This window comes from Myotis nattereri, assembly GCF_964212035.1.
Source record: "Myotis nattereri genome assembly, chromosome: 14".
Classification (NCBI taxonomy): Eukaryota; Metazoa; Chordata; class Mammalia; order Chiroptera; family Vespertilionidae; genus Myotis; species Myotis nattereri.
In genome coordinates, this window is record NC_138089.1 from 17,544,814 (window position 1) to 17,561,036 (window position 16,223).

General features: G+C 36.1%; 2 protein-coding genes across 2 annotated transcripts in view; one reads left to right on the top strand and one right to left on the bottom strand.

The window, feature by feature from the left end:
* DENND6A (DENN domain containing 6A) overlaps positions 1-15,212 on the top strand; it is a gene marked incomplete at its 5' end in the record, with an annotated part of 48,388 nt that extends 33,176 nt beyond the window's left edge. Inside the window, 9 exons of the mRNA XM_081105956.1 lie at positions 460-554; positions 2,703-2,768; positions 2,858-2,922; positions 3,863-3,952; positions 9,673-9,726; positions 9,834-9,943; positions 10,137-10,239; positions 11,426-11,500; positions 13,003-15,212. Of these exons, the coding sequence (XP_080962082.1) occupies positions 460-554; positions 2,703-2,768; positions 2,858-2,922; positions 3,863-3,952; positions 9,673-9,726; positions 9,834-9,943; positions 10,137-10,239; positions 11,426-11,500; positions 13,003-13,134 (790 nt within the window). The 3' untranslated portion in view covers positions 13,135-15,212. The remainder of the gene's footprint in view (positions 1-459; positions 555-2,702; positions 2,769-2,857; positions 2,923-3,862; positions 3,953-9,672; positions 9,727-9,833; positions 9,944-10,136; positions 10,240-11,425; positions 11,501-13,002) is intronic.
* PDE12 (phosphodiesterase 12) overlaps positions 1-16,223 on the bottom strand; it is a 90,379-nt gene that overhangs the window by 14,341 nt on the left and 59,815 nt on the right. Inside the window, exon 3 of the mRNA XM_081105958.1 lies at positions 2,837-2,883. Within this exon, the coding sequence (XP_080962084.1) occupies positions 2,837-2,883 (47 nt within the window). The remainder of the gene's footprint in view (positions 1-2,836; positions 2,884-16,223) is intronic.

Sequence of the window (16,223 nt, forward strand, 5' to 3'; positions counted from 1 at the left end):
TATTTGTAGTTCCACAAACAGATCATGATCTCACTTCATTGCTTTGCACATACTATTCATTCTCCTGCATCACCTTTACCACTCTTACCTATTTGGCAAAGAACTCTTATTCATCTTTCATATCTTTGTGCAAATGTCATCTCTTTGATCCCATGGTAGACATAGTGTCTCCTTTGTAATTATTGTACATTTTATACCACTTTCACTGTTTTTTTTTTCATTTCTGGCATCATAATTCAGTATGTATCCCTTTTAACTGTGTGCTTTAGAAGGACTATGTCTTTTCATTTTTATATGCTTAGTGCTAAACATGGTGTCTGGTATATAGTTTATATGGAATACATTGAATGAAGGAAAACATAATCTATTTATGGTTCACTCAAAAGAAATTGTAAACTATTCTTCACTGATGGAACATTCATCTTTCTCTCACCTCATTTTTGTTTTGTTTTTATGTAGGCCCTCAGTCATATTAGGAGTAACCAACCCCTTTTTTGCAAAAACACTTCAGCACTGGCCACACATTATTCGAATAGGAGACCTTAAGCCAGCAGGTAAAGTATAAACTTGGTGTTCTGCTTTTTAGTGTATAATGTGGCTGTGCAGATTTATTTCTTCCCCTTTGTTTTTACTTTTTGGTTACTTTTTAATTATGTTGATGGCAGTCGTCTTTGAGGCAACCTGAATAAGGGCCTTTGGAGAAGAGCATAACTTCTCACTAAAATATGCAGGTATAACCCATCATTCTTCCTACCAAAAAACACACTTAGTGTTATAAACATGGAATGAATTATAGCTAAATGAAACCTCAAAAACGAGCTAATTTTGTAAATAGCCCAATTAAAAAGGGATTTCCAACACTTGACTAAGTATTATACATTTCTGTGATGCTGGTATTGATTAAAGAAGTAATCAAAAGGTGTGCTTTCCTTAAGAAATAAGATATATATACCTTGCTCATGGTGGCTTTTTTTTTTTAATAAGATAACAAATCCACTTTTACTTGTTTCTTCTCAATAGATTTAAATCCTCAAGGAGTACAGCATTACATAAATTCTGTGTCCAGTGGCCTTAGCAAGAAGATTGCTTCCAAATTAGGCACGAACCATGCCACTATTTCCATAAGCCCGAGTTACCTTTCCCCAGATTACTCAGTTTGCCACCAGGAGTCACTATGTTGTTCTTGGTTTTGTACATGTAAAAACATATCTCTTGCCTAGATAGAATTCAGTTTCATTTTGAGCATAAAACCTTTAATTTTAAGAAAACAGTATGCTCTCTCTGGTTCCAGAGAGCCTGCTTATATCCAGCAGTAATGGCCTTGGACCACAGCCTTCCAGACATACTTGTTGTTTTAGAAGTCCGGTTCCCAGCAGGTCTCCACCAGCTCCAAGATGGTGGAAGGAGCCAGGGTAGCTGTTTTAAAGGTGTTTTTAAGTGAATACATGAATTCTGAGGTTGGAAGTTTTATAATTTTAGATAACTTAATGGTACCTCTGACATTCCTCACTGGACATTCCTGAATTTTTCATTTTGTTATGATATCTTGCCAGCTAATATTCTTGCTGATCTGAGAAATCTCTTCAGGCAGGTGAAGTTGCCAATTTAAAAGACCTAGGACTAAGTCGGGGGGTTGAGGGGGGGTGGGGAAGGAAAGGCTAGGGAAAGGAAAAGAGAAAGAAAGCCTGTTATATTTCATATGCATATGACACTTTTAAGTGTTTATCTTGAGGTATTTTTTTGCCAGTTAAAAGGTGCTTTAGATTGTAGCTTCTCTAGACCTCAAGACTAGAACCCCTCTGCATATGCTGCAGGAGTAGTTAGTTCACAGCAGCCCTGCTCAGGAGTCCTGTTCACCTGTGAATCAGACCTGGGGTTGTGGCATACGCTATCACCACCTGGTGGCAGTGTAAGTTCCTGCAATGCAAAAGCAGAGGTGTGTGTGTTGGGGTGGGAGGTGGGGGAACCTTTAAATACTTTTGCATTCTAATTTAGGAGTTATTTTAATTCCATTTACTCTTAAAGGGTATTTTATGTGTATTTGGCACATAAATAATAAAGGTACAATCAGTGCAAAAAATAAAGTGAATTTTCAATATTATGTACTTCATACAAATATTTACAATTACAAGTTGAATGACAAAAAGGGAACATTTTAAGTAATGATAGATATTAATGAAAGATCAAGTACCTATTATATGTAATTTACACAAATTGTTTCTGTAATGCTGTAATAATCCAGTATTGTTTTTAGCCAGTTTTAAAGTACCAGTAATAAACTCTTGAATATATATATTTTGTTGTTATTAATTCTTACCTGAGGATATTTTTTCCATTGATTTTTTTTAAAGAGAGTAGAAGGGAGGGGGAGAGACAAAGAGAGAAATATTTATGTGAGAGAGACACATCAATTGGTTGCCTTTTGCACATGCCCCAACAGGTGCCAGGGGTCGAGCCTATAACTGAAGTATGTGCTCTTGACTAGAACTGAACCCATGACCCTGCAGTCCATGGGCCAATGGTCTAGCCACTGAGCCAAACCAGCGAGGGCAAACTTTTGAATATTAATTGATGTTAGGAAGAATATATTAGCTACAATATGCCTAACTAAGAGTAGTCAGCAGATTATTAATCTTATAAAATTCCAGTTTTGTGATGTGAAATTTGAATAATTCTAAGAATCTTTCTAATGTATCTTTCAGGTGAAATTCCTAAGCAGGTTAAAGTGAAAAAATTGAAGAACCTAAAGACTCTGGATTCTAAACCTGGTATTAACTTTTATTAATTTAAAAATATATGCATATTGGGCACTTGTTAAAAAATAAAAACTGCTTACCTTGTTTTCTTTACTTCTTAGGAGTTTATACTTCTTATAAGCCATATCTAAATAGAGATGAAGAGATCATAAAGCAATTACAGAAGGTAATTATTTGCCCATATTACTAAATTTCCTTATTCAGTTATGCAATATATAACTAGGCACTGTGTGCTTTATGTATAATAATGTAAAATGAGCTCTCTCTTTTGAACCAATGCTTCCTAAAAATCAGGAGACTAAAGTAGCAGCAATTAATGGGCTTAAAATAGGGAGGTGCAGCTACAAACTAGTGCCAGATACTTGGAAGTTATAGTGAAAAAGTGGATTGTGCCATGAGGTAGCTTAGCATCTAATGCACTATAGTTAGCCTTTTTTTGAAAATGTAAATAGTATTGATACAGCAATTAGGAAATAAATACAGTCTTTGTTGTGAACTGATATTTTTAAGTTTGGGGTGAATAGTTTATGTTTTATTCTAAGGATTTTTTTCACAGTATATTGTATAATGAATTTCAGATTAAATTACTTCAAGATGAAGTTATAGGTTTATTATATACACACACACACACACACACACACACACACACACTAGAAGCCCAATGCACGAATTCATGCATGGTTGGGGTCCAGCCAGCCTGCCCCAATGGGGTCCCATTGGGCTGGGCTGGAGGGGGGTGGGGGAGCTGCAATTAGTTGGCTAGCCAGCCCTGCCCCCGATGGGGGTAAGGGGGGCTGATTGGGGGCAGGGCCTGCCAGGGAGAGGGGTTGCAGGCAGTTGGCCTTCAGGCCCTGCCCCCAGTTGGGGTGTTGGGGTCCAGGCCGGCCAGGAGAGGGGTGATCAGAGTCCAGATCAGGCCAGTTGGCTGCCACAGTGTGCATCGTAGCCACCGATTGTTTTGGTCATTCATCGTTCCAGTTGCTGGGCTTTTATATATATAGATACCATATATATGTATATTTTTTCATGCATCAGTTAAACTCTATATCTATTATTTTATATTCTCTGATACCAAACTGTAGGTTCTTATTGTTTTCTCTTTTAAGGGTGTACAACAGAAACGTCCTTCTGAGGCTCAGAGTGTTATTCTGCGACGTTATTTCTTGGAGCTGACACAAAGCTTCATCATTCCATTAGTAAGTTAATAAATACATTTGCTTAACACATTGTTTGCGGGTAGTTTTTATCGCGTGCTAACAGGTGGCGCGGGCCATTTTTGCTAATTTTCTGCGCAAATGGCAACGTTCAGTAAAATTACGATAACTTTAGTTTACGTATTTATACGTTACCCGCATTCTACCGCTAGTCTATAAAAAACGTATTAATACGTGTCCCGCACTCTACTACACTGGTAGAACGTATAAATACGTTTCCTGCATACAATGTGTTAATTTAATGATTTGTTGAAGGGGATATAAATGATTTTTCCATCCACCAAAACCTTATCTTAAGGTTTGTGCTTTGTCTGCTCATGTGTTTAGTGATTAAAAATAGAGCCCTTGGTGGAAGGGAGCTATGGGGGGGGGGGGGGGGAAGGGGGACATCTGTAATAATCTCAACAATAAAGATTATTTTTTTAAAAAATAGAGCCCTTTAGGTGGAAAATGATTCTCCAAGTAAATAACATCTACAGAAAAGCTACTTATATCTGACAAAGTAGATTTCAAGATAATGAGAGACAAAGATGGACACTTTATAATGATAAAGGAGACTCTACATCAAGAAAACATAATATATGCCCCCAACCAGGGAGCACCAAAATATTTAAAACAACTCCTCACAGAACTAAAGGAAGAAACAGATCAAAACACAGTCATTGTTGGGGATCTTAACTTTCCACTGAAAGCTCTAAACAGATCAGCCAAACAGAAAATCAATAAAGAAATATCAGCCTTAAATAAAACACTAGACCAAATGGACATATTGACATTTACAGAACCTTTCATCCCAGAATATCAGACTCTACATTCTTCTCCAGTGTACATGGACCATTCTCAAGGATAGACCATATGTTGGGTCACATAACTAGCATCAACAAATTTAAGGAGATTGAAATTATATCAAGCATATTCTTTGACCATGATGTCTTGAAATTAGAAATAAACTGCAAAAAGAAAGTAAAGAAACCTACAAAGTCGTGCAGATTAAATAACATACTACTAAAAAATGATTGTGTCAAAGAAGAAAGAAAAGAGATCAAAAGATATATAGAGACAAATGAGAATGACATTACAACATATCAAAACTTCTGGGATAAAGCGAAAGCAGTAATAAGAGGGAAGTTTATATTGTTATAGGCGTTTCTCAAGAAACGAGAAATCTTAAACAACCTAACATTACATCTTAAAGAACTAGAAAAAGAAGAACAACCCAAAGTCAGCAGAAGAAATAATAAAAATTAGAACAGAGCCGAAACCGGTTTGGCTCAGTGGATAGAGCGTCAGCCTGCGGACTGAGGGGTCCCAGGTTCGATTCCGGTCAAGGGCATGTACCTGGGCTGCAGGCACATCCCCAGTAGGAGATGTGCAGGAGGCAGCTGATCGATGTTTCTCTCCCATCGATGTTTCTAACTCTCTATCTCTCTCCCTTCCTCTCTGTAAAAAAATCAATAAAATATATTTTAAAAAAAATTAGAACAGAATTGAATGAAATAAAGAACAAAGATTATACAAAAAATTAGTAAAATAAAGAGCTGGTTCTTTGAAAAGATTAATAAAATTGACAGTCCCCTGGCTAGACTCACTAAGGAAAAAAAGAAAAAGACCAATATAAACAAAATGAGAGAGAGAAGTCACTACAGACATCATAGATATACTAGTACAAAGGATCATACTAGAATATTATAGAAGAGTATATGCCACCAAATTCAATAACCTAAGAAAAATGGATATGTTCCTAGAATTATATAACCTTCCTAGATTAAATCATGAAGAATTGGAAAATCTAAATAGACCAATCAGTAGTGAGGAAATTGAAACAACCATCAAAAACCTCCCCAAAAATAAAAGTCCACAACCAGATGGCTTCACCAGTGAATTCTACCAAACGTTCAAAGAAGATGTAAAAGCTATCCTTTTAAAACTCTTCTAAAAAATGGAAGAAGCAATATTTTCTAACACATTTTGTGAGACCACTATGACCCTGGTACCAAAACCTGACAAAGATAACACATAAAAAGAAAAATACAGACCAATATCTCTGATGAACACAGATGCAACAATCCTAAACAAAATACTAGCAAATCGAATACAACAGTACATCCAAAAAATAATATATCATCATCAAGTGGGGTTCATTCCATGGGCACAAGGATGGTTCAGCATAATGCAAATCTATCAGTGTAATAACACCACATTAACAAAAGGAAGAATAAAGATCATATGATCTTATCAGTAGATGCAGAAAAAGCATTTGATGAGATACAACATCCATTTATGATTAAAATACTCAAAATAGTAATAGAAGGAAAGTACCTCAACATGATAAAGGCCATGTATTATAAACCCTCAGTTAATATCATACTCAATGCTTTTCCTCTAAGAACAGGAATAAGACAAGGATGTCCACTTTTACCACTCTTATTCAACATAGTGCTGGAAATCATAGCCAGAGCAGTAAGGCAAGAGAGAAAAATAAAAGGCATTCCAATAGGGAGGGAAGAAGTCAAACTGTCACTCTTTGCAGACAACACGATTCTGTATATAGAAAACCCTAAAGACTCAACCAAAAAACTATTCAAAACCATAAATAGTCAAGTTGTAGGCTACAAAATCAATGTGCAAAAATCCATTGCCTTTCTGTATACTAACAACAAAACATCAGAAAAAGAAATGAAAAAAGCAACTCCTTTTGCAATTGCAACCAAAAGAATAAAATAGGAATAAACTTAACAAAGAATGTGAAAGACCTATATACTGAAAATTACAAAGCCTTATTAAAAGAGAAAAGAGGATTAAAAGACACAACAAAATGGAAAAATATTTCGTGTTCATGGATTGGAAGAATCATAGTTAAAATGGCCATATTACCCAAAGCTATATACAGATTTAATGCAATCCCCATCAAAATCCCAATGTCGCCGAAACCGGTTTGGCTCAGTGGATAGAGCGTCGGCCTGCGGACTGAAAGGTCCTGGGTTTGATTCCGGTCTAGGGCATGTGCCTGGGTTGCGGGCATATCTCCAGTGGGAGATGTGCAGGAGGCAGCTGATCGATGTTTCTCTCTCATCGATGTTTCTAACTCTCTATCTCTCTCCCTTCCTCTCTGTAAAAAATCAATAAAATATATTTAAAAAAAAATCCCAATGTCAATTTTTAAAGAAATAAAATAAGAGATCATCAGATTTGTATGAAACCACAAAAGACCCTGAATAGCCAAAGCAATCCTGAGAAAAAAGAACAAAGCTAGAGGTATCATGCTACCTGATCTCAGATTATACTACAGAGCTACAATAATCAAAACAGCATGGTATTGGCAGAGAAATAGACACACAGATCAATGGAACAGAATAGAAAGTCCAGCTATAAAACCACAGGTATATGGACAGATAATTTTTTACAAAGGAGCCAAAAACACACAGTGGAGTAAAGATAGGCTCTTCATTAAATGGTGCTGGGACAACTGGAAAGCCACATGCAAACGAATGAAACTGGATTAAAGTTTTTCCCCATGTACAAAAATTAATTTAAAATGGATCAAATAACTAAATATAAGACCCAAAACAATAAGTTACATAAAAGAAAATATAAGTACCAAATTTATGGACCTTGGTCATAGAGAATATTTTATGAATTTGACCCCAAAGGCAAGGGAAGTAAAGGCAAAATAAATGAATGGAACTATATCAAACTAAAAAGCTTCTGAAAAAGCAAAAGAAACTGACAACAAAACAAACAAGCAGTTAACCAGATGGGAGATGATATTTGTAAACAATAGCTCCAACAAAGGTTTACTAGTAATTTCCAAAATATATAAAGAACTCATAAAACTCAACATCAAACAACTCAATCAGAAACTAGGCAGAGGACCTGAAAACACGCCTATCCCAAGACGACGTATGAGCAGCCAATAGATATATGAAAAGCTGTTCAACCTCACTGTAATTAGGGAAATGCAAATCAAAACTGCAATGAGATACCACCTCCCAGCTATTAGAGGGGCCAGTATCAACAAGACAAGCAATAACAAGTATTGGAGAGGTTGTGGGAAAAAGGGAACCCTCATTCACTGCTGGTGGGAATGTAGACTGGCACAAACACTATAGAAAGCCGTCTGGCGATTCCTCAAAAAATTGAGAATAGAGTTACCATATGACCCAGCAATCCCTCACTTGGGTTTCCCTCCCAAAAACCTCAATATCATGTATTTTCAAAGATATATGCACCCTTATATTCATTCCAGCATTATTCACGGTGGCCAAGACATGAAAACAACCAAAGTGCCCTGCGATAGAGGGCTGGATAAAAAAGATTTGGTACATATACACAATGGAATACTACTCAGCCATAAGAAGGGATGAAATAGTGAGTGCCATTTGCAACAACATGGATGGACCTTGAGAACATTATGCTAAATGAAATGAGTCAGAAAAAGCTAAGAACCTGGGAGGAATGGGACAAAGGGGGTGGAGGGAATGGGAAATACCTGTAATACTATCAACAATTAAAAAGGAAAGAAAAAGGTAAGAACCATGTGATTTCACTCATATGTGGGATATAAAACTGAAACTTGTGAACATAAACAGCAGCATGGTGGTTGCCAGAGGGAAGGGGGTGGGAGGAGAAGGAGGTCCTAATATATCGTGATGAGAAAATTTGACTTGGATGGTGGGTACACAGTGTAATATACATATCTTGTAACATTGAAACTCACACCTGAAACCTATATGTTCATGTTGACCAATGCCACCCCAATATATTTAATAATAAAAAACAAAGAGACCTTTAGCCCAGCCAGTGTTGTTCAGTGGTTGAGCATCAACCTGTGAACCAAGAGGTCACTGATTCAGGGCACATGCCCAGGTTATAGCCTTGATCCCTGGCAGGGGGCATGCAGGAGGCAGCCAATTGATTTTTCTCTCTCATCGCTTTTTCTCTCTCTATTCCTCTCCCTTCCTCTCTCTCTAAAATCAATAAAAAAAATCTTTAAAAAATTGAGTCCTTTACAGAAGACCTGGATTATCTATTCTTGTTATAACTGTGTAACTTTGGGAAATCACTTTCTTTTTTTTACCCTCAATTATTTTATTTGTAAAATGTGGTTAATTCCACTTGGGCAGGTCTTTTGAAGCCGTAGATTCCCAATAATACCTGCCACATAGGAGGGTTGCAAGGATGGAAAGAGATTATACATTTAAAATGTTGAGTGTATTTTCCAGAACATAGTTATTGAATAAGATTAATTATCATTAAAAAATGTGTAGTCCTGACCTGGGCAAGTAGGGTAGCTGAGTTTATTAGACCATCATCCCAATATACCAAGAGTGTGGGTTTGATCCCCAGTCAGGGCACATATAAGAAGCAACCAGTAAATGCATAAATAAGTGGGACAACAAATCAATGTTTCCCTTTCCCTCTTTTCTCTTCCTCTTTCTCTCTAAATCTATCAATAAAAAATGTTTTTTAAAAAAGTGTAGTTCCTTGGATTATCTAAAATACATTTTTATTGAAAGCCTGACTTCTTAATTCATTCTGAACTTTACCACTATGGGGGATGATGGTGTTGTTGATAGCTATTGAAAGACTATATGATGAAAAACTTGGGAACTCATTTCTTTTAAGTTGATTTATTTAATAAACGTTTTTGAAGACTCTCTGGAAAAACTAACTTGATTGACATTTTTTTTCTTGGTTTTTAGGAAAGATATGTGGCAAGCTTAATGCCTTTGCAGAAAAGTATTTCTCCATGGAAGGTATAAATATATTAAATTAAATTCCTATTTGAGTTCTCTCACTGTAATTAATTTCTTTGAGCACATGCATTTCTAATTTTTAAATATAGTATGTTCTTTTTTTATAGAGTCCACCCCAATTAAGACAATTCCTTCCAGAAGAATTTATGAAAACACTTGAGAAAACAGGACCTCAGTTGACCTCTAGAATAAAAGGCGATTGGATTGGACTTTACCGGTTAGCTTTCTTTCTTTTTTACCCATCTATACAGCTTTGTTTTTGAGAAGAAAAAACAAAAAGCTGGAATTGAACTTATTTTATTCAAAATTGCATTGTTTCACATGGTTCTTCCAGCTATAGGTAGGAAAGGTATTGAGGAGAGAAAGTAAGTCATAATCAAACTTTGCTGTTTTAAAATTGATTTTTATAGGCATTTTCTAAAATCCCCAAATTTTGATGGTTGGTTCAAGACCCGGCGGAAGGAAATGACCCAGAAATTGGAGGCACTCCATCTAGAAGCTCTTTGTAAAGAGGTTAGAGAACTGCATGTTTGTGTGATATTAACATTTATTGGGGGGAAAAGATAAAAGTTATCCTTAGAGGCTAGAAGGATAAAACTAGTAATAGCTAACACTTCTAGATCATGTGCTATATGCCAAGGACTGTGTAAGGTGCTCTATGTGGAAAATCTCTTTTAATTTTCACAACAGTTCATTAAAGTAGGTGTGTTATAATCTGCATTATGGGACACCTGAGGATTGTAAGTTAAGTGACTTGCTTCAGATCACATTACTGCTAAGTAGGGGAGCTAGCAGGGAGCCAGGGCCCACTTGCTTTGGCTCATAAGAGCTGACTATACATCTCTTCCCTGCTCTGCATTCAGTGATCTTAGGATAGTAGTTTAAAATCGGCTACAGTGGGAGTATTACACCACAGAAATTGGCAAATGCTACAAACCAGAGACTTTTTCTGGTTGTTAAATATTTTCCAGCATACCACTGGATGGAGTCAGAATTCAGATTCAAATAGTCTAACTCAGATTTTTTCCAGCATGCCTTATTAACCTCTTGGAGTTACTATTAATAATTTTTCCCTGTATTTGGACTGACCTTTTTATATGTTACCAGACTATTTTAAGTTAAGTGAATACAAAGGATAGTCTCATTTTCATTTGTATTTAGTTTGAGGTGGGCTAGCCTCAGTGTTAACTTTCTAATCATAAACTCACAGTGATTGTGATTTTAAGAGAAGGAGTACGATGAAGACAACCACAAATAAGTCCAGTAAGAGTTTATTTGAAGATGCAAAGTTTACATCCAGTATTATATTCATGTTCACAGTTATCTTCATTTGTTAGCCAATGTTCCTTATAAATTAAAATACTCACTACTTAGTGGGGGTAGGTAGTACTGATTGTACTTTGAATTGCAATTTTGTTTTTTCGTGATTGATCTAAAAGGGCTACCTTAGAGAGAAGGTTTTTACATTTTCTTTTACTGACAAATATTCAATAATTGTTCTGGCTAATGTTGAAAATTATCTAATTAACATTGTTAGAATATCATGTACAGAATTATTTTTGTGCTGTCATGCTGTATCTTGGTTAAATACCCTGTTCTCCTTTTTGTTTTTGTCCTTCTCAGGAGTTTTATCTTTTGAAATAGAGCAGTTTGAAAATGATTTTGAGCACTTAACTGATTTGGGATTTGTTTGTTCTAGGACTTACTTCTCTGGACCCAGAAACACACAGAAGTAGAAACAGTAGACCTTGTATTGAAGCTAAAAAGTAAGCTGGTATGTAGCCAAAACAGCCAAAGGTCTGTGAAGATATTTTCTTCACATTTGAGGTGACAGTCCATGATGTATCACAGATGTAACCTTTTTATTTATTTTTAATTTTTAATTAATTTATTTATTTACTTTAGAGAAACATAGACTTGTTGTCCCACTTATTTATGCTTTCATTGGTTGATTCTTTTAAATTTTCCCCCCATATGTTTTTACTAGTGACCCATTGCGCGAGACCTGGGACCCACCCCCCGACGCCATGGGACCGCCCTGAGTCCCAGAGTCCCGCCCCACGTGGCCGGCATGCTGCAGGATGGCCCTGAGTCCTGGAGTGGAGCCCTGATGCCCCGCCTCCGGGCCCTGCACAGTGGCTGTCGGGCCCTGCCCCTGTTGTGTGCATGCGGGGCCGTGGAAACCTTGGCAGAAGCCGCACGAAGTGGACGCTGGGACCCCTGCGCCCCCGCAGGACTGCAGGAACCCTAGTGGAAGCCGTGCAGAGCAGCCACCACCCCTGCCCTCGCTGCCCTGCCCCCACTGTGCACACCGCCATCTTGTGCTGGTGTTATGGTGTGAGGGTCAATTTGCATATTGCCTATTTATTATATAGGATTGATTTCAGAAAGAGGAAGGAAGGGGGAGAGATAGAAACATCAATGATGAGAGAGAATCATCCATTGGTTGCCTCCTGCACACCCCCTACTGGGAATCGAGCCCACAACCTGGGCATGTGCCCTGACCCAGAATTGAACTGTGACGTCCTGGTTTATGACTAGACACTCAGCCACTGAGCCACACCAGCCATGCGATTGGTTGATTCTTGAATGTGCCCTGATCGGAAATCAAACCTGCAACCTTTATGATTCAGGATGATGCTCTAACCAACTGAGCTGCCAGACCAGAGCACAGACGTAATCTTTTTAAATGAGAGGACTTGAGATTGATAGTAGACCTGACTAAAAATACTTTGTCTCTCAAGCAGATCATAATGATACCCTTCTGCCTGAGATGGTTCTCTCTCATCTTTGATGTTTCTATCTCTCTCTCCCTTCCTCTCTCTGAAACCAATAAAAACATATGGGGAAAAAAATGAAAAGAATCAACCAAGAAAGCATAAATACGTGGAACAACAAATCGCTGTTTCTCTAAAGTAAATAAATAAAATAAACTTAAAACAAAAAATAAAAAGGTTACATCTGTGACACATCATGGACTGTCACCTATATTTTAAAAGTATTTACATGGAGTCTAATGTGCTCTACAAAATCATTGTCACTTATATTTAATACCACATGATATGCATTAAGTATTATCAATTTACATGGGAGTTTTTCATTAAGCTCAAACAATATATCGTTTAAATGGCACGTTCTTTGCTTTTTTTACAGTTTCTGTAAATTCTGATTGGAGTGTACAAATCATTAGACCATTAAAATGTTTATTTAGAAAATATAATGTATTAATACAGACTCAGAGGATAACTTAAATGCTTCCAAATGTTTCTTGTATAGTTGCAGGCTGATCGAGAGCATTTACCTGTGAAACCTGAAACTATGGAAAAGTTACGGGGACACATAGATGCGATTATCTTAGCATTGCCAGAGGACCTACAAAGCATCCTGCTCAAAACGAGCATGACATGATATTTGCCAGGATTTTCCAGCCAGAAAGGACTGTGTGTGCATCATGAAGCATTACTGACATTTCAACTGGACGCACAAAGGAGATCTCCTGGAGTGGAAAATAGCAGTATGCTAGCTACAGGGTAGAAAGACTATACTGACTTTTTTAGTGCATTATTTTAAAAAATGGATATCTGTGGTGGTTCCACTTTAATACTGAAACACCGAAAGGCATTTCTATATTTTTAATCATGTTCTAAAGTGCTCTTATGAGAGACCTGTGGGACCATCAGTATAAGTGATTCTAAACTGCAGTGCTGGCATTGCAGATATTTTTTTTAAATTGGTGCTGTTTTGCCCAATCATGTTAAAACTCAGGGGGATATAAAAATAACATTCACACTGGTTACCTTCTTAAGAAGGAAAGGACTGAACTGTCTGACTGTAGTTAGAAGTAACTAATGCTTTTGTAGTGCCTTCCGTTGTCCTACATGTTTCACAAAACCCGGCTGCTAGTCTTGAAGCTTTTTCTTAACTTAATTATGATATGTAATTATATAAGACATACTTTTGCATACTAATTGCTTAAAAACATGTTTCTTGTCTCCCATCATGTTTAGTAGTGGCATGGTATCCTTCCTCTTCCCCCCACTCCCCATTGTCATGTAGGTATCGTTTCATTACTTTCTGTATGTTTTCCAATTTAATTTTATTAGTTTCTCCAAAGGCAGGAAGGCATCTAATATTAATTATGGAAGAGTTAATTTCCTCTTATCCTTTGCTAATTGGTTTCTGTTTAAGTTAATTAGCTTGGGTGTTTTTCAAAGACATTCTAATAATAAACCTCATAATCAGCTGTTTTTTAAACTGAGCTATTCTTACTTTAAAGGGATTCAAAAACCTTTTATGTGGTAGTTAATTGAGTGACTGTAAGATTGATTTTTCAGCATTATTTGTTTGTTAGGGTTTTTCCCCCTTGAATTTATATTTCTTAGAACACTTTCTCTACTGTGTCTCACATGGGAACTTTTGCCTGAATCACTATTATAGCTATTTTGTTGTTGTTTGTTTCTGTTCTGTTTTGTTTATACTACCTTGCCAAAAATAGAAGATCATGGTTTGGTTTACTCTACCAAATTTGTTTGGTTTGTGTTTGAATAGGAGTGTTCTGCAAAAGCCACTATTTTAAGGCACACATGACATAGCACATATGTAAATAGCTGCATCTTGAATTACCTTCTAAGTATCCAAACTGTGTTTGTAGAAGAAATGGCTTCAGAGCTATCCTTTTCTGTTACTGTAACTATTAAGTGCACTCTCCATCCAAGAAAGGCTCTTTGTGTTTGTAACTGTGGTCTTATACAGTCTCTTGAAGCATACCTCAAAGTCATAGAGAGAATATGGCATTTGAAATCATTTGCCTCAGATCATGTGAGTTATTTTGTGAAACAACAGTTATCCTTATGGAAAAGGCAACTACTTTTAAATTTCATATCTTTCTGGGAAACCTTATTTAGGTATAAATGGTCATCTTATTTTTCAAAAAGTGTATTTTAATAATTTCACAATTTATATGCAGTTTGTGACTAGAATTTGAAAGTTGTTAGTGTCATATCAAGGATCTTTTAAATTATACTACAGATGTATCATTTCAAGTTTAATTTGCATAGCTAAAGAGTATCAAAGGCTGCCAGTTAGCATAATAATTATCTTTATATTTACTGTATTTAACTAAAACCAAACAAATGTTGAAAATCCTATGATACTTAACCTGGTTTATCTATTAATTTCAAATTACTTGTAAAAAACAATTTAAAATTGCATTGGGAACCTGAGAAAGACTGACTGGTAATTTCATTTTTTGTGTAGTTTTCACAGTTGTTCCCCCCCGCCCCCCGTTTTTTTTTTGTTTTTTTTTTTTAGGAGACACTGTTAAGATCTAAAATCTGCCATTTAATGTTTATCTCCACCAGCATCAGAAGAAATCACTGCTTCAGGGTGTTAAGTAATGCCTAGTGCCTTCTGTTTTCAGTGATAAAGATGTTTTGTGAAGGCATTTATGGTCATTACTGAAAACTGAATTAAAGGCCTTTGATTTTAAAACACTTGAATATCTTGTGTTATTTCTGATTAAGGTTGGAATGCTTGAAAAATTGCACTGTAAATGAAATGTGTATTATGTGATTCCTTTTACTTTCTAAAGTACTTGTTTAAATTCAAATGAAAACCTTCTTTTTGTTCACGTCACTATGAACAGATGAATAGTCCAGTTTAATAACAGACAGATCAACTAAGTGATCTCATAGTCTTCTTATTGATTATGAAATGTCCTGATGAAAAACTTTTAGCTTAATAATCTAGGTATTGTTAGATTGTCCTTTGTTTGCCACCTTTTCTTTTCTAACTTTAAATCTCAAATTACTTTTATTTCTTCCTTTCTAAAAGTTGCAAGTACATGATACTGTTCTTTGGATTTTAATTTATTTATTAATAATAAAATATATTGGCATGGCCGATGTGGCTCAGCAGCTGAGTGTTGACCCAGGAACCAGGAGGCTGCCAGTTTAATTCCCAGTTGGGGCACATGCCCAGGTTGCGAGCTCAATCCCCAGTGGGGGTTTTGCAGGAGATAGCCAAATGATGATGCTCCTCTTTCTTCAAAGTTTCTATGTCTCTATCCTTCTCCCTTCCTCTCTCTCTGAAAATCAATAAAAACATATTTAAAAATAAAAAAATATATTGGATATCACTCCTTTTTAAAGTTACTAGGTAATATCCTTCAAAGAATACTATAAAATGTTTTAGTATATTTAGAAGAGATGCCATTAAAATATTGTCCTTTTGTTTTCTCTTGCTCATACCAATTCATTTGTTTTTATACACCAAAATTTTACTAACTTGCAGATATTAGTCCTCTAAAAACAGATAGTTGAGGAAGACAGAAAGCTTCTCTAAGTATAGATAACTGTTACTTAAATAACAAAATATATTAACTCAATAATGACTAAATATTGAGTAATTTGATAATGCTTCAGATATCTAAGATATAATATTTTATATGCCATTTACAACTTGGTTGAATTGTGGTATTTATTATACGAATAGAAATT